Source organism: Malus domestica, chromosome 08, assembly GCF_042453785.1.
Source record: "Malus domestica chromosome 08, GDT2T_hap1".
Lineage (NCBI taxonomy): Eukaryota > Viridiplantae > Streptophyta > Magnoliopsida > Rosales > Rosaceae > Malus > Malus domestica.
The window spans coordinates 12,959,955-12,976,982 of NC_091668.1; the positions used below are offsets into that span (position 1 = coordinate 12,959,955).

General features: G+C 40.0%; 1 protein-coding gene across 1 annotated transcript; it reads left to right on the forward strand.

Moving 5' to 3' along the window:
* The first annotated feature begins 1,568 nt into the window (after nucleotides 1–1,568).
* LOC103449956 (cysteine-rich receptor-like protein kinase 29) lies at nucleotides 1,569–16,107 on the forward strand. Its single transcript, XM_070826282.1, is given in 9 exon segments — nucleotides 1,569–2,379; nucleotides 2,607–2,730; nucleotides 2,865–3,021; nucleotides 3,104–3,314; nucleotides 3,458–3,662; nucleotides 3,664–3,693; nucleotides 3,850–3,892; nucleotides 15,711–15,821; nucleotides 15,940–16,107. Coding segments are annotated over 9 exon segments (1,860 nt in total).
* The last annotated feature ends 921 nt before the right edge of the window (nucleotides 16,108–17,028 follow it).

The following is a 17,028-nucleotide window of genomic DNA, read 5'->3' on the forward strand; positions in this document are numbered from 1 at the left end:
AACGTGTTTAAAGGAAATGTGATTTAAATGCCATGCTATGCCAATGCCTATATTTTATTTTAGTATATGCATTATCATACTTATGCATATTGTCGCATGTTGCTGTGGAGGCCTAGGTAAACTCAGGTGCGTTATGTTTTGATTATGTGAATTGTCAATGATGTGATATATGATTGAATAATGTTGAGCTCATAAAACTGCACCTAGGGTGATTATGGTTTAGCCAGAGATATGATACAGGCCTGTTTATTATGTCACCTCTCGCACTATATGCTTATATTGGATCCAATTTAGGTGCACAGTCTTGTCGTACAGACCTTATTTATGGTTCTGACTCGTAGGTGACTAGCAATTTATCGCTTGGCTATTATGTGAGAGGAGTATTAAGCATAATTATATTACACCCAATCTTGTCGTACAGACATTTTTAGTGGTTTAGACTTAAGTGCAGTATATTGCCGTATAGGTCATTGTAGTGACTCTGGCTAGATTGACTTAGAGCTATGAATTCAGCCGTACAGACTACCACAGGGGTTCCGGCTAACATATCATATCTCTATGAATACCTGATTTGCTTACTCTATTATATCGTGGCATGGCATACATATGTTTATGATTATGTGAAGCATGATTGAAATGATATAATTACAGATATATATTTATGTATATTCTTATTTATTAATTCTGGGAAAAATTATACTTGTTTTACGGTGAGGGGTTAGTATATTCAAAGGAAAATAAGGTTTTCATGTAAATGTGTTTTACTGACGCACTCAACTTTGTTTTTTTTTTTCACCTCTCCAGGTTTTAGTTAGCAGAGTTTGGTGGCCACGGGGAATTCAATGGTGTTCTGACAAATCCCGAAAAAGTAGGATTCACCCTCTGGTGTTGTATCTTAGTAATTGTCCTACTTGACTGCAACTAGACTTTCTTATTGCTCTGAAAGTGTATTTATACACTTACACTATCACTAGTATCCTTTCTTAGTTGGGATTGTTAGTCGCTTGGTTTTAAATTGTTAGTATTTCTCTTACTTTTTATCGCTTCCGCTTTGCGCTCATGGCTACATCACTCTCACGTGACAGCTAGCACGTCTCAACTTCGGTCAGGGTGTGTTAAGTATAATATTTGTATGTAGGTAATTACATGATTCAAAATGCAGGTAAATTAGTAGAATATTTTATAAGTAGGTAAATTAATTTGTATGTAGGTAATTATATGATTCAAACAATATTATTTTTTCCGTACAAGATATGTCTTTTCTTTTTTAATTTGGTATATTAATTTATATATGTTGCTAATATTTATGATACAAGAAAGGTAAAATATCCATATGGATTTAATTGCTCATCATAATTAGGATGAGTAATAATATTTATTGACCAAATTAGGATTTTGTGGCATAAGTTGTAAATGTATTGTAATAGTTGGTCATATATTTGTCTACATGGTAGAATATTTGAAATTTGGGCTTTATTTGAATGTTTAAATTTAGGTGGGTTTTTATTTAAAAAAAATAGGAGTTTCAAGAACCTATATCTAAAGAACCCATCATTTTTATTTTTGCCATGGTTTCATCGAGATTAATCAGATTATTCTTCCTTTGTACACAAATTTTGTTACTCATCATCAACGTTAATTTCACTCAAGCCCTGCTTGGACCTCGTGATGTTCCAATATTCCACTGTTCTAACAACAAAGGTAACTACACCACTGGCAGCACCTATCAAACAAACCTCAATGGCCTCCTCTTTGACTTACACTCTTACAACAACGGCTATGGCTTTTTCAATTCCTCCCGTGGCGAAAACATTGACAGAGTTTATGCAATCGTGCTCTGTCGAGGACTAATTAAAGAGGACATTTGCAGTAAGTGCCTTACTGATGTTGCAAACTATCTAAGGGAACATTGTACTAATCAGAAGGAGGCAACTGGATGGCAGAACGATTGTATGTTACGCTACTCAAACCGCTCCATATACGGCATGATGGAAACTAATCCAGATTTATACCTGAAAGATGTTGAAACTTTATCTGTATCGACAGGCTTGGATGCGTTCAGTCAGGAGAGCTCTCACTTACTGAATCGACTAGGACAAAAAGCAGCAACGGGTGGTGATCTTCGTAAATTTGCAACAGGAAACGCAAGCCTTCCAAGTTCTGATATACCAATCTATGGACTTGTTCAGTGCACCCCAGAATTATCCGAGCAAAGTTGTATTGATTGCTTAAATTATACTTTCAGAATGTTTGGATCATGTTGTAGCGTATCAGTTCGTGTGAGAATTGTGAAACCAACCTGTGGCTCAAGGTATGAAATTTACCCCTTTTTTAACGATACAACTGAGACACCACCGGCCAATACTGCGAGTCCAGGAGGTATTACATCTTGACATCATTTTTCTATCCCACCGTATTCTGAGTAATATGTCTGATTCTTTCCTTCGGATTGTAGCACCAACTAGAAACAAATTAATTTGTAATTTGGTTCTCAAAGTTTAATAAATTATCATTCATTACACCTAGTCGTAGAAAAGATTTAGCTAATTGAAAGGCCCATATATAATCTGATATGATCAGAGAAGCTATATTTCTGATTTTTGCAGGAAAGAAGAGTAATACTTCTCAGACTGTCATCATTACGGTTGTCACGGTTGTTATTTCCCTGCTACTAATTATATCGATCTGCATTTATTCTGAGAGTGAAGAAGATGAAGGGAAAACTTGGAGGTAAGTTTAGATCAGTTAATTTTTACTTCCCTTGAAACAGAATGACCTCATGGAACACCTACTATTGATATAACCGTAGACTCAAACATATATGTATCCTTTTAATTAAATATGCATGCAATGGCCTTATTTAGTTTTTGGTTTCATATTGCATCTCTCTCATGTAAAGAAGCAGATGAAATTCTTGATACAGAAGCCTTGCAGTTCGACCTTGGCTCCATAAGAACGGCTACAAATAACTTTTCTGAAGCAAATAAGCTTGGAAGAGGTGGATTTGGTGCTGTTTACAGGGTAACGAATCTTATCCCCATTGATGTCAGTTAAGTGATTATTGTGAGAAATAAGTTAACATTCAGATGGCGGTTGAATGCAGGGTAGGTTTTTGAACCAAGAAGATATAGCGGTTAAAAGGCTTTCTAAAGATTCTGCACAAGGAGATATAGAATTTAAAAATGAGGTCACGTTAGTAGCCAAATTTCAACATCGCATTTTAGTTAGGCTCCTTGGTTTCTGCTTGGAAGGAAACGAAAGGCTTCTTATCTATGAGTTTGTCCCGAATGCAAGCCTCGATCATTTCATATTTGGTAGGGTTAGGAACTTGGATTTCTGGTTTTATGTTGAAATGTATTGTAAGTTCTTCAATGTATACATGCTTTCCAAAAAGAGTACACTGCAACAAAAGTCATTAACAATCATTACAAAATAGTCTACTTGCTTGAATATGCAGATCCAGCCAGGCGCACACATTTGGACTGGGATAGTCGCTACAAGATGATATTTGGAATTGGGAGAGGACTCCTTTACCTTCATGAAGATTCTCATCTTAAAATAATTCATCGTGATTTGAAAGCAAGTAATATTTTGTTAGATGTAGAAATGCAACCCAAGATTGCAGATTTTGGCATGGCAAGACTGTTTGATCTTGATCAAACTAGGTGATACCAGTTGAGTTGTAGGGACGTTGTAGGTACTAGCACATCTGTAGGGCCTATAATCTCAAATTTCATGTCATCTAACAATACAAGTAAATTAACAACACACAACAAGATAGTTTGGGCATAACCATTACAAGTTTCAAATATTATAACAAAAGCTAACCTTGCTTTCATTGATATGCAGTAGTTACATGGCTCCTGAGTATGTAATGCGTGGGCACTTTTCTGTTATGTTTGACTATAATGCATCTCTAATATAGTGGTACCTCTTGCCAATGTGCTTTGATCTGTGATACAACATTGGATTCCTTCCATCATCCTTCTTCAACTTGTCATTCGGGACAAATGGAGTGCTCACATATTTGCAACCTATTAAAAAAAAATTCTTCAATAGATGTATATGCCAAGCTTCTTGTTTTGGTTGGAGAACTAGTATCGGACTGATATGAAGATGTCAATGCGTCCTATGATGACGATATTTTGCTCTGCAATTGTCTTGGTGCATTGATCCGATTAAGGATGGGAAAGTGCCGTCTTGTGTTTGGAATGGCCTAGCCTTTATGTTGTTTTTGTATGTTCTTTTTGCCCCCATTCAGAGTTAAGGGTTTTGATATACGCAACATGACACTAAGGGAAGATTCCTTCCTTATTTTGAATTTCTTATCAGTTTCCAGTGAGTTTGAAACGAAGGTTATTTGGGGACTTGATTGCCTGCATGTGGATCATAAACACCTTTGGAATCCTTTCGTCAGACCCTATGTATCGGACCTGAGCATTTCTGATCGAACTATCTTGGCTGACTTGGCTAAAGCATTTCTGCATATCAGAGCTTGGTTGGAATAAAATTCCTCTTTGGGATTGCCTAGTCTGGATGCCCCCTTCACTGCAAAAAACCAAGAAGCCTAACTAAATTTCGGTGTTGAAGTCTGGCCACTAAGGAGACCTCATTTTTGAACTCTAAATCCCCTTATGAAGAATACCTAGAGAGCCTTTTCACAGCCACATCTTCTTCATTTAAAAGCCTACCCTGCATTTGAGGAGTTCGAAAGTTAACTAATTAAATGTTTATTTAGGCATATATAGAAAATTTATATCGTGCGTGATATGATGACGTTTCAATACCAACATATTAATCTCTGCATTTTAGCTCTCGCGTGGGAAAATGAGTGGAGTCACTAACTCAAGTGTTGCAGGCATCGGGTTCAACATCTCCTTTACAGACCCCAACAACAACAACAACAACAACAAAGCCTTTTCCCACTAAGTGGGGTCGGCTATATGAATCCTAGAACGCCATTGCGCTCGGTTTTGTGTCATGTCCTCCGTTAGATCCAAGTACTCTAAGTCTTTTCTTAGAGTCTCTTCCAAAGTTTTCCTAGGTCTTCCTCTACCCCTTCGGCCCTGAACCTCTGTCCCGTAGTCACATCTTCGAACCGGAGCGTCAGTCGGCCTTCTTTGCACATGTCCAAATCACCGGAGCCGATTTTCTCTCATCTTTCCTACAATTTCGGCTACTCCTACTTTACCTCGGATATCCTCATTCCCAATCTTATCCTTTCTCGTGTGCCCACACATCCCACGAAGCATCCTCATCTCCGCTACACCCATTTTGTGTACGTGTTGATGCTTCACCGCCCAACATTCTGTGCCATAAAACATCGTTAGCCTTATTGCCGTCCTATAAAATTTTCTCTTGAGCTTCAGTGGCCTACGACGGTCACACAACACGCCGGATGCACTCTTACACTTCATCCATCCAGCTCGTATTCTATGGTTGAGATCTCCATCTAATTCTCCGTTCTCTTACAAGATAGATCCTAGGTAGCGAAAACAGTCGCTTTTTGTGATCTTCGCTAGATTGCTCCGGTCATTAGTGTGGATAAGTATATAAATGTATAGAGATAGGAAAGCAAACACAAGATGTACGTGGTTCACCCAGATTGGCTACGTCCACGGAATAGAAGAGTTCTCATTAATTGTGAAGGGTTTACACAAGTACATAGGTTCAAGCTCTCCTTTAGTGAGTACAAGTGAATGATTTAGTACAAATGACATTAGGAAATATTGTGGGAGAATGATCTCGTAATCACGAAACTTCTAAGTATCGGAGTGTGGTGTCGTCTTGACTTGCCTTATCTGTCTCATAGGTAGATGTGGCATCTTCTCTGGAAGTACTCTTCCTCCATCCAGGGGTGGTATCTTTAACTGGTGGAGATGCACAAGGTAATGTATCAATTTCACTTGAAGCTTACTTGTAGTTTCAGGCTTGGTCAAGCGCGATACAAACCATGGAGTAGGAGTCCCCCAAGTCGCCGAGCTAGGGGGTCTGCTGAAAGAGGTGACAGACAAGGTAAGCAATCAGAGCTCCGACTGATTGTTCACCTTCTCCCCATCTTGCAGCAGCATGAAGGATAAAGAGAAGAAAAATGAGAAGAGATGATATGAGATACTTTTGCTTTTGAAGAAGTAACTTTCCACAGGCTTATTCTTGAACTAAGCTGGAGGGTTTTCTGGTTTCCTCCAGAGTATAAGGCCGACTGAAGAATTTGAGGGTCAAAACAAGTCCATCAAATCTAGAGTACGTTCCACCCTGCTGATATGGGATACTTTTGCTTTTGACAGAGTAATGGATGTATCGGCACGTGTGCTGTTACGCTTGTCTCCACATGCTTCCTTGTATCCTTCGCACTTGCCCTATCTGTTCCTCAAGCAGATGCGGAATCTTCCCTGGAAACATAACATGTTGAAGATGAGTACTCGAGAGCAATGCCAGGTAAGTAATCAGGTAAGGGGTTCCAGGCAGTCAGTTCCTGGCTGGAAGCTTGATTCCAAGTGCTGACTGATTGCTCTCTTTCTCCTTGTCTTGCAGGTAAAAACAAGGCCAAAGGCAAAGACAGGGAAAAAGCATGATATGGGATACTCTTGCTTTTAACCCTGATGATATGAGATATTCTTGCTCTAGTATAGCTTGTTTGCAGAGGTATTATCGGGGGGAAAGAAAGCTGAATATTTCGTAAGGCTTCGTTGGGAGTGCCCTCTCAGATATGATGAAGGGTTGAGCATTTTTGCAGGTCTGCCTGTCCGTTGGGGATGGAGGTCGACATATATAGGAGTATCCCTAACAACAAGTAGTAATGCTATTCCTTTACCCTGCTTGGTCATAGCACGGTAGTGGGAGCTGCCAGTTTCACATGTTTTAACTCTGTCAGAGCACTTTGAAAAAGTGGTCTGTGGTATCTGGCTCTCGAGATTCGGAAAACGATGCCTCTTCGATTTTTGAGAAAGCAATCATGCTGGGGGTCTGGCTCTCGAGATTCGGAGAGCAGTGTCTCTTCGATTTTTGAGGAAGTAATCATGTTGGGAGTCTGGCTCTTGAGATTCGGAGGGCGGTGCCTCTTCGATTTTGGAGCAAGCAATCCTGTTGGGAGTGTTGTCTCGAATGTGAGTAAAGGTTGGGCATGTTTGCTAGTCTACCTTGCCACGAAGCACAAAGGTTGACACACAGGGACTTTCCAATTATCCAGCAATGGTACTGTTCCTTTACCCTCTCTTCGCTTTTGAGAAAGTAGTCATGTTGGGAGTCTGGCTCTCGAGATTCGGAGGACGGTGCCTCTTCGATTTTGGAGCAAGCAATCTTATTGGGAGTGTTTTCTCGAATGTGAGTAAAGGTTGGGCATGTTTGCTAGTCTACCTTGCCACGAAGCACAGAGGTTGACACACAGGGACTTTCCAATTATCCAGCAGTGGTACTGTTCCTTTACCCTTATGGGTAATAATATGGTAGCTAGACCTTCAAAATTTATGTGTCTAAACTTTGTTAGTGCTGTTTCTTTGCTATTCTTTTACCTTTCTTGGTCAGAGCGATGTAGTGGGAGCTGCAAGCTTCACGTGCTCAACTTTGGCAGAGAACTTTGGCAAAGTTATCTGTGGTGCCCATGAGCTATTGTTGCGTGTGACAGGTGCTGACAAGGCTAGAAAAGTAGGTGCCTCTTCGATTTCTGAGATCGGCCCTCGTGGTCTCTGAGCAGCCCAGCTTTTGAGAAAGCGAGCGCCTCTTCGATTGATTCGGAGAACGATGCCTCATCGATTTTTGAGAAAGCAATCATGCTGGGGGTCTGGCTCTCGAAGATTCGGGAAGCAGTGTCTCTTCGATTTTTGAGAAAGTAATCATGTTGGGAGTCTGGCTCTCGAGATTCGGAGGGCGGTGCCTCTTCGATTTTGGAGCAAGCAATCTTGTTGGGAGTGTTTTCTCGAATGTGAGTAAAGGTTGGGCATGTTTGCTAGTCTACCTTGCCACGAAGCACAGAGGTTGACACACAGGGACTTTCCAATTATCCAGCAATGGTACTGTTCCTTTACCCTCTCTTCGATTTTTAAGAAAGTAGTCATGTTGGGAGTCTGGCTCTCGAGATTTGGAGGACGGTGCCTCTTCGATTTTGGAGCAAGCAATCTTATTGGGAGTGTTTTCTCGAATGTGAGTAAAGGTTGGGCATGTTTGCTAGTCTACCTTGCCACGAAGCACAGAGGTTGACACACAGGGACTTTCCAATTACCCAGCAGTGGTACTGTTCCTTTACCCTTGTGGGTAATAATATGGTAGCTAGACCTTCAAAATTTATGGGTCTAAACTTTGTTAGTGCTGTTTCTTTGCTATTCTTTTACCCTTCTTGGTCAGAGCGATGTAGTGGGAGCTGCAAGCTTCACGTGCTCAACTTTGGCAGAGAACTTTGGCAAAGTTATCTGTGGTACCCGTGAGCTATTGTTGCGTGTGGGAAGTGGGTGATTGAACAGTAAGATTCATGTGTTTTCTACTTCCCCAGAAGTCTTCGACAGAATGCCCATAATTTCCGCAAAGCTGAGTGTGCGTGTGACAGGTGCTGACAAGGCTGGAAAAGTAGGTGCCTCTTCGATTTCTGAGATCGGCCCTCGTGGTCTCTGGGGAGCCCAGCTTTTGAGAAAGCGAGCGCCTCTTCGATTTCCGAGATCGGCCTTCGTGGTCTTTGAGCAGCCCAACTTTTGAGAAAGCAAACGCCTCTTCGATTTCTGAGATCAACCCTCGTGATCTCTAAGCAGCCCAACTTTTGAGAAAGCAAACGCCTCTTCGATTTCTGAGCAGGCGCCTCTTCGATTTCTGAAGCTCCGTCGAGTGCAGATTTTTATAGGGGCTGGCATTAAGTTCCAAAGCACACTTGAATCTCCACCAGTAGAAGCTTCATTCTTGCACTTCTAAGATCTTGATTTGTCCGACCTCTTCTCTCTTCAACACCTTTGAAAATGTCTGGCCCCTCCGACCGTCGTTTTGACTTGAACCTTGTTGAAGAGGCAGCCCCGCCTTCTCCAGACAACATATGGCGCCCATCCTTCGTCTCCCTTACTGGTCCTCTTACCGTTGGGGATTCCGTGATGAAGAATGATATGACCGCTGCGGTGGTGGCCAGGAACCTTCTCACTCCCAAAGATAACAGACTACTTTCCAAACGGTCTGATGAGTTAGCTGTTAAGGATTCGCTGGCTCTCAGTGTTCAGTGTGCAGGTTCTGTGTCTAATATGGCCCAACGCCTATTTGCTCGAACCCGCCAAGTTGAATCATTGGTGGCTGAAGTGATGAGTCTCAAACAGGAGATTAGGGGGCTCAAGCATGAGAATAAACAGTTGCACCGGCTCGCACATGACTATGCTACAAACATGAAGAGGAAGCTTGACCAGATGAAGGAAACTGATGGTCAGGTTTTACTTGATCATCAGAGATTTGTGGGTTTGTTCCAAAGGCATTTATTGCCTTCGTCTTCTGGGGCTGTACCGCATAATGAAGCTCCGAATGATCAACCTCTGATGCCTCCTCCTTCTAGGGTTCTGTCCAGTACTGAGGCTCCAAATGATCCCCCTCCGGTGCCTTCTCTTTCTGGGGCTCTACCGACTGCTGAGACTTCTCCTAAGCAACCTTTGTGAAGGCTCCCTCTTGTGTGTTTATTTTGACTCATGCATATGTACATATTTGTAGCTTATCGGGGATATCAATAAATAAGCTTTCCTTCATTTCAACGTATTGTGTTAAATACACCAAAGCCTTCTTCGCTAAGTTCTTTGAATTTTCTTTTGTTGAAGCTTGTATGTTGAAGCTTTCTGAGTGGAGCATGTAGGTTGGGGTAGTGTTCCCTTAATTTCCCGAGTGAGGAAAACTTCTCGGTTGGAGACTTGGAAAATCCAAGTCACTGAGTGGGATCGGCTATATGAATCTTAGAACGCCATTGTGCTCGATCCTGTGTCATGTCCTTCGTTAGATCCAAGTACTCTAAGTCTTTTCTTAGAGTCTCTTCCAAAGTTTTCCTAGGTCTTCCTCTACCCCTTCGGCCCTGAACCTCTGTCCCATAGTCGCATCTTCTAATCGGAGCGTCAGTAGGCCTTCTTTGCACATGTCCAAACCACCGTAACCGATTTTCTCTCATCTTTCCTTCAATTTCGGCTACTCCTACTTTACCCCGGATATCCTCATTCCTAATCTTATCCTTTCTCGTGTGCCCACACATCCAACGAAGCATCCTCATCTCCGCTACACCCATTTTGTGTACGTGTTGATGTTTCACCGCCCAACATTCTGTGCCATACAGCATCGCCGGCCTTATTGCCGTCCTATAAAATTTTCCCTTGAGCTTCAGTGGCATACGGCGGTCACACAACACGCCGGATGCACTCTTCCACTTCATCCATCCAGCTTGTATTCTATGGTTGAGATCTCCATCTAATTCTCCGTTCTTTTGCAAGATAGATCCTAGGTAACGAAAACGGTCGCTCTTTGGTATTTCTTGATCTCCGATCCTCACCCCTAACTCGTTTTGGCCTCCATTTGCACTGAACTTGCACTCCATATATTCTGTCTTTGATCGGCTTAGGCGAAGACCTTTAGATTCCAACACTTCTCTCCAAAGGTTAAGCTTTGCATTTACCCCTTCCTGAGTTTCATCTATCAACACTATATCGTCTGCGAAAAGCATACACCAAGGAATATCATCTTGAATATGTCCTGTTAACTCATCCATTACCAACGCAAAAAGGTAAGGACTTAAGGATGAGCCTTGATGTAATCCTACAGTTATGGGAAAGCTTTCGGTTTGTCCTTCATGAGTTCTTACGGCAGTCTTTGCTCCTTCATACATATCCTTTATAGCTTGGATATATGCTACTCGTACTCCTTTCTTCTCTAAAATCCTCCAAAGAATGTCTCTTGGGACCCTATCATACGCTTTTTCCAAATCTATAAAGACCATGTGTAAATCCTTTTTCCCATCTCTATATCTTTCCATCAATCTTCGTAAGAGATAGATTGCCTCCATGGTTGAGCGCCCTGGCATGAACCCGAATTGGTTGTCCGAAACCCGTGTCTCTTGCCTCAATCTATGCTCAATGACTCTCTCCCAGAGCTTCATTGTATGACTCATTAGCTTAATACCCCTATAGTTCATGCAATTTTGTACGTCGCCCTTATTCTTGTAGATAGGCACCAAAGTGCTCGTTCGCCACTCATTTGGCATCTTCTTCGTTTTCAAAATCCTATTGAAAAGGTCAGTGAGCCATGTTATACCTGTCTCTCCCAAAAGTTTCCACACTTCGATTGGTATATTGTCTGGGCCTATTGCTTTTTTATGCTTCATCTTCTTCAAAGCAACAACCACTTCTTCCTTTGTGTGGTAGGTACTATTAGGGTGCGTTTGTTGCACCGGACTGTCTCGGACTGGACTAGCTGCAGGGACTAAGCTGGACTGGCTTAGACTAGACTAAGCTGGACTAGCTTAGTGAAGCGTTTGGTGCAGTATCGGACTAAGAAGCAGAATAACATAAATATGTGAAAAATGGATCATTTTTTTTTTAACTAAAGAAAATATAATGCCTAAATAATGTTGAATACCACACCGTGAAATATTGTATCAATTGATAAATTTTACATCCAATGTTTGAAACTTGAAGGCCTGCTTGAAAATGAATACAATAAATATTGCACCGAAAGCCATGTGTGAACATATATAAGATATTCTACAAGCAAATGTTACAATAAGAAATAAAACAATAAACTTGATGCAAAAATGTTGTTAAAGGATGTCTTCGGAAGTCTTGTTGTTATGAGCTGAATTGAGTCTCGAAACTAAGTGTAGGGCATTCAAGATTCCCCAAGTTTAGCACAACAACAACTCCCGTCTCACACAAAATTCAGGAATGCTAATGAGTCCTTTCCATGTAAACCAACAAAAGTCCTTGTTAAATACATAGAAAGTGAAAGCTTCACCTAGAACATCACCCATGTCTGCTACACGCAAGTCATGGCCATCAACACCAACACTGAGAGCCACAGGGGCATCGCCAGCTAGAACTCCTGTGACATCACCATTGCCTCCGATGAATATCTTACTGCAATCTCTATGCAAAGCCAAAATTGGATAGAGTGAGAACACTAGCATGCATTCAAACTTAATAAACAAAACATACGACATGACTTCACATGCATAATAACCATAAGATGTTCTGAGCATACGGATGCAAAGAGTTTAGATTAGCATTGCAATGTCCAAGCTGGACAATGCAAAGCATTCTAATTAAGGCAAAATTACAAAAGTAGAAAGTATGAGACTCAAAGCAGAAAATGAAAGGGAAAGGGGAAAATACATGAAAATAACATCTTACCACTACACAAGTATGGATGTCAAAAGTAACAGGATACACAGCATTTCCAAATTCAGCTGCATCAAGCCCAAAACCAAATCATAAAGCTCATATTGTACAAATAAATAACAAATGGTCATGTAGCTTTATGCTTAACAATCGTTATAAACGCCAAGTCTCAGGTGTGTGCCTTCTTGAAAACTTAAAAAAAGGTTCAAAGCTTGGAATCAAACAAATTAAAGCCACTATTCACGGGATGAAATAAATGAGAGAAATGAATGAACCTATAATAGGCAAAATCTTATTGCATGATTCCAAGAAATGCTTCGTCAGAATCTCTTTTGATTCAGACTTGACACTCTCCAATTCTTCCATAGTAGGAGCAAACATAGTCTTCCCCATCTTTCTTTGTTTTGGGAATGTACTTGGTACCTTTGCTACAAGGCTAGCACAAAATAACTTCAAATCATCCATTCCAGCCTGTCTCAAAAGTGTAAAGTTCATGAGCAAATATTTTAACATTTTACAATAACAAATGATTTAATAATTCATTGCCTCCTTTTTCTATTTTAAACTTTCCCTTTCTTCAGAAACCTCGACACGGAAGGGAGGATTTATTGGCTCCTACCAGCTGAGAAAAGATTATTAAGAGTAAGGAGCCTAGTAAATTATGCAACTGAAAAAAATAACTTACCAAAAACTCGTGATTCTGTTTAAGTAGAGGAGTAAAGGAAGTGCAAAATTTCTCCATGTCTCCCATGACATCACCATTGCCTCCGATCACCTTCAACAACAAGTCTTTTTCGGGAGAATATTTGCTTCCAAGCTATCATTCCAGTGAACAATTAAGTTAAATTTTCTAACCAATAAAATTTCACTTAAGAGAGTAGTAAAACAATAAATCATAGAGTACAACCAATGATAAGTTGCTGGGAGTTTTCCGAAATTTCCTCTGTTGAAGCAGTAAGACTATACTAAGAAGCAAGGCATTTCTCGAACATGGGAAAACACAGAAATGCTTTCGTGTTTAATAAGTGTAATAGCTTCATGCTTTCATATGAGTTCTGTACTATATACTAAAAAGAAAGAAAACTAGTTTGAGTATATGGAGAACATGGAAATACACTAAAGTGTTGCCAGGCCAAGTAATTAAAAAGCAACTAGGCAAAGCCGGCAACTTGCAAAATATAATTGTCACTAGTGAAGCATAGAAATAGGACATTCAAAGGGAAAGATTAGTACGAATAATCCTAGGTCACCAAATAAATGAAGGGGATCAAAGTCAGTACAATTTTTTCATCATGCCATTTTATCAGGGTCTTGGCATAGGCATTATAAACAGCTCGAATCGTAACCCAATCTAGAGGATGCTCCCGTAAGTTCCGAAACAGCTCTACCAAAAAATCCATGTATCTGAAAATAAATCAAGAGTAGTATGAAAAATGTGATGTATCGCACTTTGACAAAGTGCAGAGGTGGTTCTAAAGCCAAAAGAAAATAATCTGAGTTTATGATTCTATCGTGTACCTTGTGAGCCAAACAAGAGAAACGAAGGTACTCTTGAAAAGAGTATTTGTTTTGACATCATGGTTCACCAAACTGTACAAGTATTCGAACTTGGAAGGATTGGATTGATATATTCTTTCCATTGGTTACACACAGGAAAAAGTGCAGAGAGTGAGTATAATAACATGTATTCAAACTCAAGAAACAAAATATATATCATATGTATATAGATTATACCCACAAGACAAAGACAAAGACGAGCTGATTTTCTCCATAATGACAAAAGCAAGCATAAGGTAGTAAAAACTTGCAGCGAAAATAAAAGGAGAAAATAAATGAAAATAGCATCTCACCACTGCACAAGCAAAGATGGATGTCCTAACACGATTCAAAGGTTCTCCAAATTGAACTGGATCAAGGCGAGAACCAAAGTTAGGAAGTTGATCGATGTTATACATATAAAAAAACACATGGGGTATGTAGCATGCATTAAGCTCAAAAAACCATGTGCAAGCAGCAAGCAACGAGGTTCAACACTTCAAATGAAAGTTATACACACACACACACACACACTAATCATTGGGGTTACCAGCACTACCCCGACCCGTCAAAAACCCAAGCCAAACAACTAGAAGGTATATATAAGCATAACAACTAGAAGGATTATACGAGGAATCAATCAGAACCCATTAATAATTTCGAACCTAAAACAACAAAATCAATCAGAACCCAATAATGATTTCACAATCTACAAAACAAAATCATAGAAATAGGTCGTCGAATTTGGAATTTACCAGATGAAGATGAGCAGGACGAGCGAGAAGGACCAGCGAGGAGGATCGGAGAGGAGGACGACCAAGAATGAGGAGCGAGCAACACTCTCAAAGACGGGCTTAGCAATCCCGTGAGAATTGGGGGTTCTCGCTAAGAACGTTTAGAGAAGGGGTTAGTCGGAGCGAGTACCGGCTAATCCCATTAAACTTAATCCCCACACCAAACAAACACTGGACTATAGTCCAGTCCAGTCCAATGAAACTTAGTGAGCCCAAACAAACACACCCTTAGTGGTGTAGTTACCATTGTAGTTGGAGCAACATTTGAATTGAAAATGTGCTGGCTGAGGAAGGACTTGAATGATGTTGTTTATTACGATTAAGAGAGAAAAGGGAGACGGACCATACATTTCAAGCTTAGTAATTTTTTAATTACTTAATGAACATACTATGATTATTAACTTCTTTTAATGCAATTTATATTTCATCATTTTCTAAAATAAATTAAACTAAAAACTTGGTCTAAGATTCAAAGGGGAGTGGTTGAGGAGAGTGAGGACAGGTCAAGAACTTCCAAGATTTGGGTTCTGCCAGACCAAATGACATATCCACGCGGTTGCAATAAAACGGAAATTAAAGGACAGGGAAGAGACAAATAAAATGGAAGAATAAGACTAAAAGATAATAAAATGGAATATTATAAAACATAGAAGAAAATGAAATTTATAATGTCCTTGTACTTAGAGCTTCAAAAAGTGATATTGTCATGATTTTAATATCCCATTAGCTACAGAGTATATTCTTCTCATGCCGTTGAAGTGCTAAATCGGTTTCCATCACAATGTTAGAGAATGATTCGACTGTTCGAGAAAACATAATTTAGGACACGTCTCTGCATCTCAAATCCCCCTTTCCATTACTTAGTTTAATGTAGACTATTGATCGAATAACAAAAAAGAAAGGCCAATGGATCCCAATAACTTGAGATTAATCGAAACATGTATAGCTAAACAATGAATCGCATAAAAAAGAATGGGCCAAAAGTGTTACAAAACAACATCAATATTTCATTGCGTCATCGATCAACTAGTAAGGCAACAACTTGGAATCGAAGCTATCAATGTCTAATGTGTATAGCTTCGGTGTGTTAATTTTGGAGATAATTACTGGACAGAAAAATAGTTCTTTCCGTCATAGTGGGAACGTGGAGGACCTTCTAAGCTATGTAAGTAACACAAAAAGTTGGGCTATGTACATATCCCTGCAATTTATTAAGATTAAACTAACGAAAGAAAGGTCCTATCTGACTTTGTTAATTTCTAACTATTCGCAAAATTATGCAGGCATGGAAAAGTTGGAAGGAGGACACGGCTTCAAATTTAATAGATCCCATGTTGAAGAGTGGTTCAATACCAGAAACAATGAGATGCATCCACATAGGATTATTACGTGTGCAACAAAATATAGCTGATAGGCCAACCAGCATTTTATTTTTTTTCAATAAATTGTAAGAGACTTGTTGAATACTTAAATGAACATACATTATATGTTTGTTGCCCCTGTTTTCATTATGTTCCAATACTTCATAATACATATGTCATTTTATTGTATAGTTTATGATGAAATTATGTATATTTTAAGTATAAATAAACACTTGTTTACATGAAATACAATATATTTACTGAAGTCCACCTAGTCTGCCTAGGCCCTGCCTAGCTGCCTAGGTGCTAGGCCTCAACCTATCGCTCGACTTGCGGCTAGCATCTTTTAGAATCTTGTATTTGACAATTTTTTTGGACATCTCTTGAAATGAGAGAGAGAAGGAGAGAGAGAGAGAGAGAGAGAGAGAGAGAGAGAGAGAGAGAGAGAGAGTGGGATGAACGGTGTTAGGACCCGTCCCCAATTTTACAATATTTTACTTCGAAAATAGTGAAGTGACCAAAATGCCCTTAGAGGTGAGATATTTTGACTATTGTGTCATGAGATGTATGATTCATTCTTTTATCGTACTCTTATAATACTCATCGTTACGAACGCGTTAATGCAAGTAGAATTGAATTCAGAGCTATAACGAAGATTTTACAAATTTCAATATGTCGAGGGTAATTCAGTAATTTCACGTTTCGGGAGATATTTTCCTGTTTCATCTTTTATGGTCTTGTATTGTGAGCCAATGAGGCCCACACTTTTGTCCCCGTGTCCCCTTGTCCTCTTTTCCCCATAATTCATCTCTCTCCCTCACTTCACTCTTTATTTTCACTCTTTCTCTAACACTCTCAAATTCTCTCACCCTTATCTCTGTGAAGCATAGAGGCATTGAAACGCCACCACCACTTGCCCACACCATCAAGCCTTACCACCAAACCACCACCACCATATGATCCTCCTTGTCTCAAGCCCAAGCCAAGGCCTTGAAACCCTGACAGTGGCAA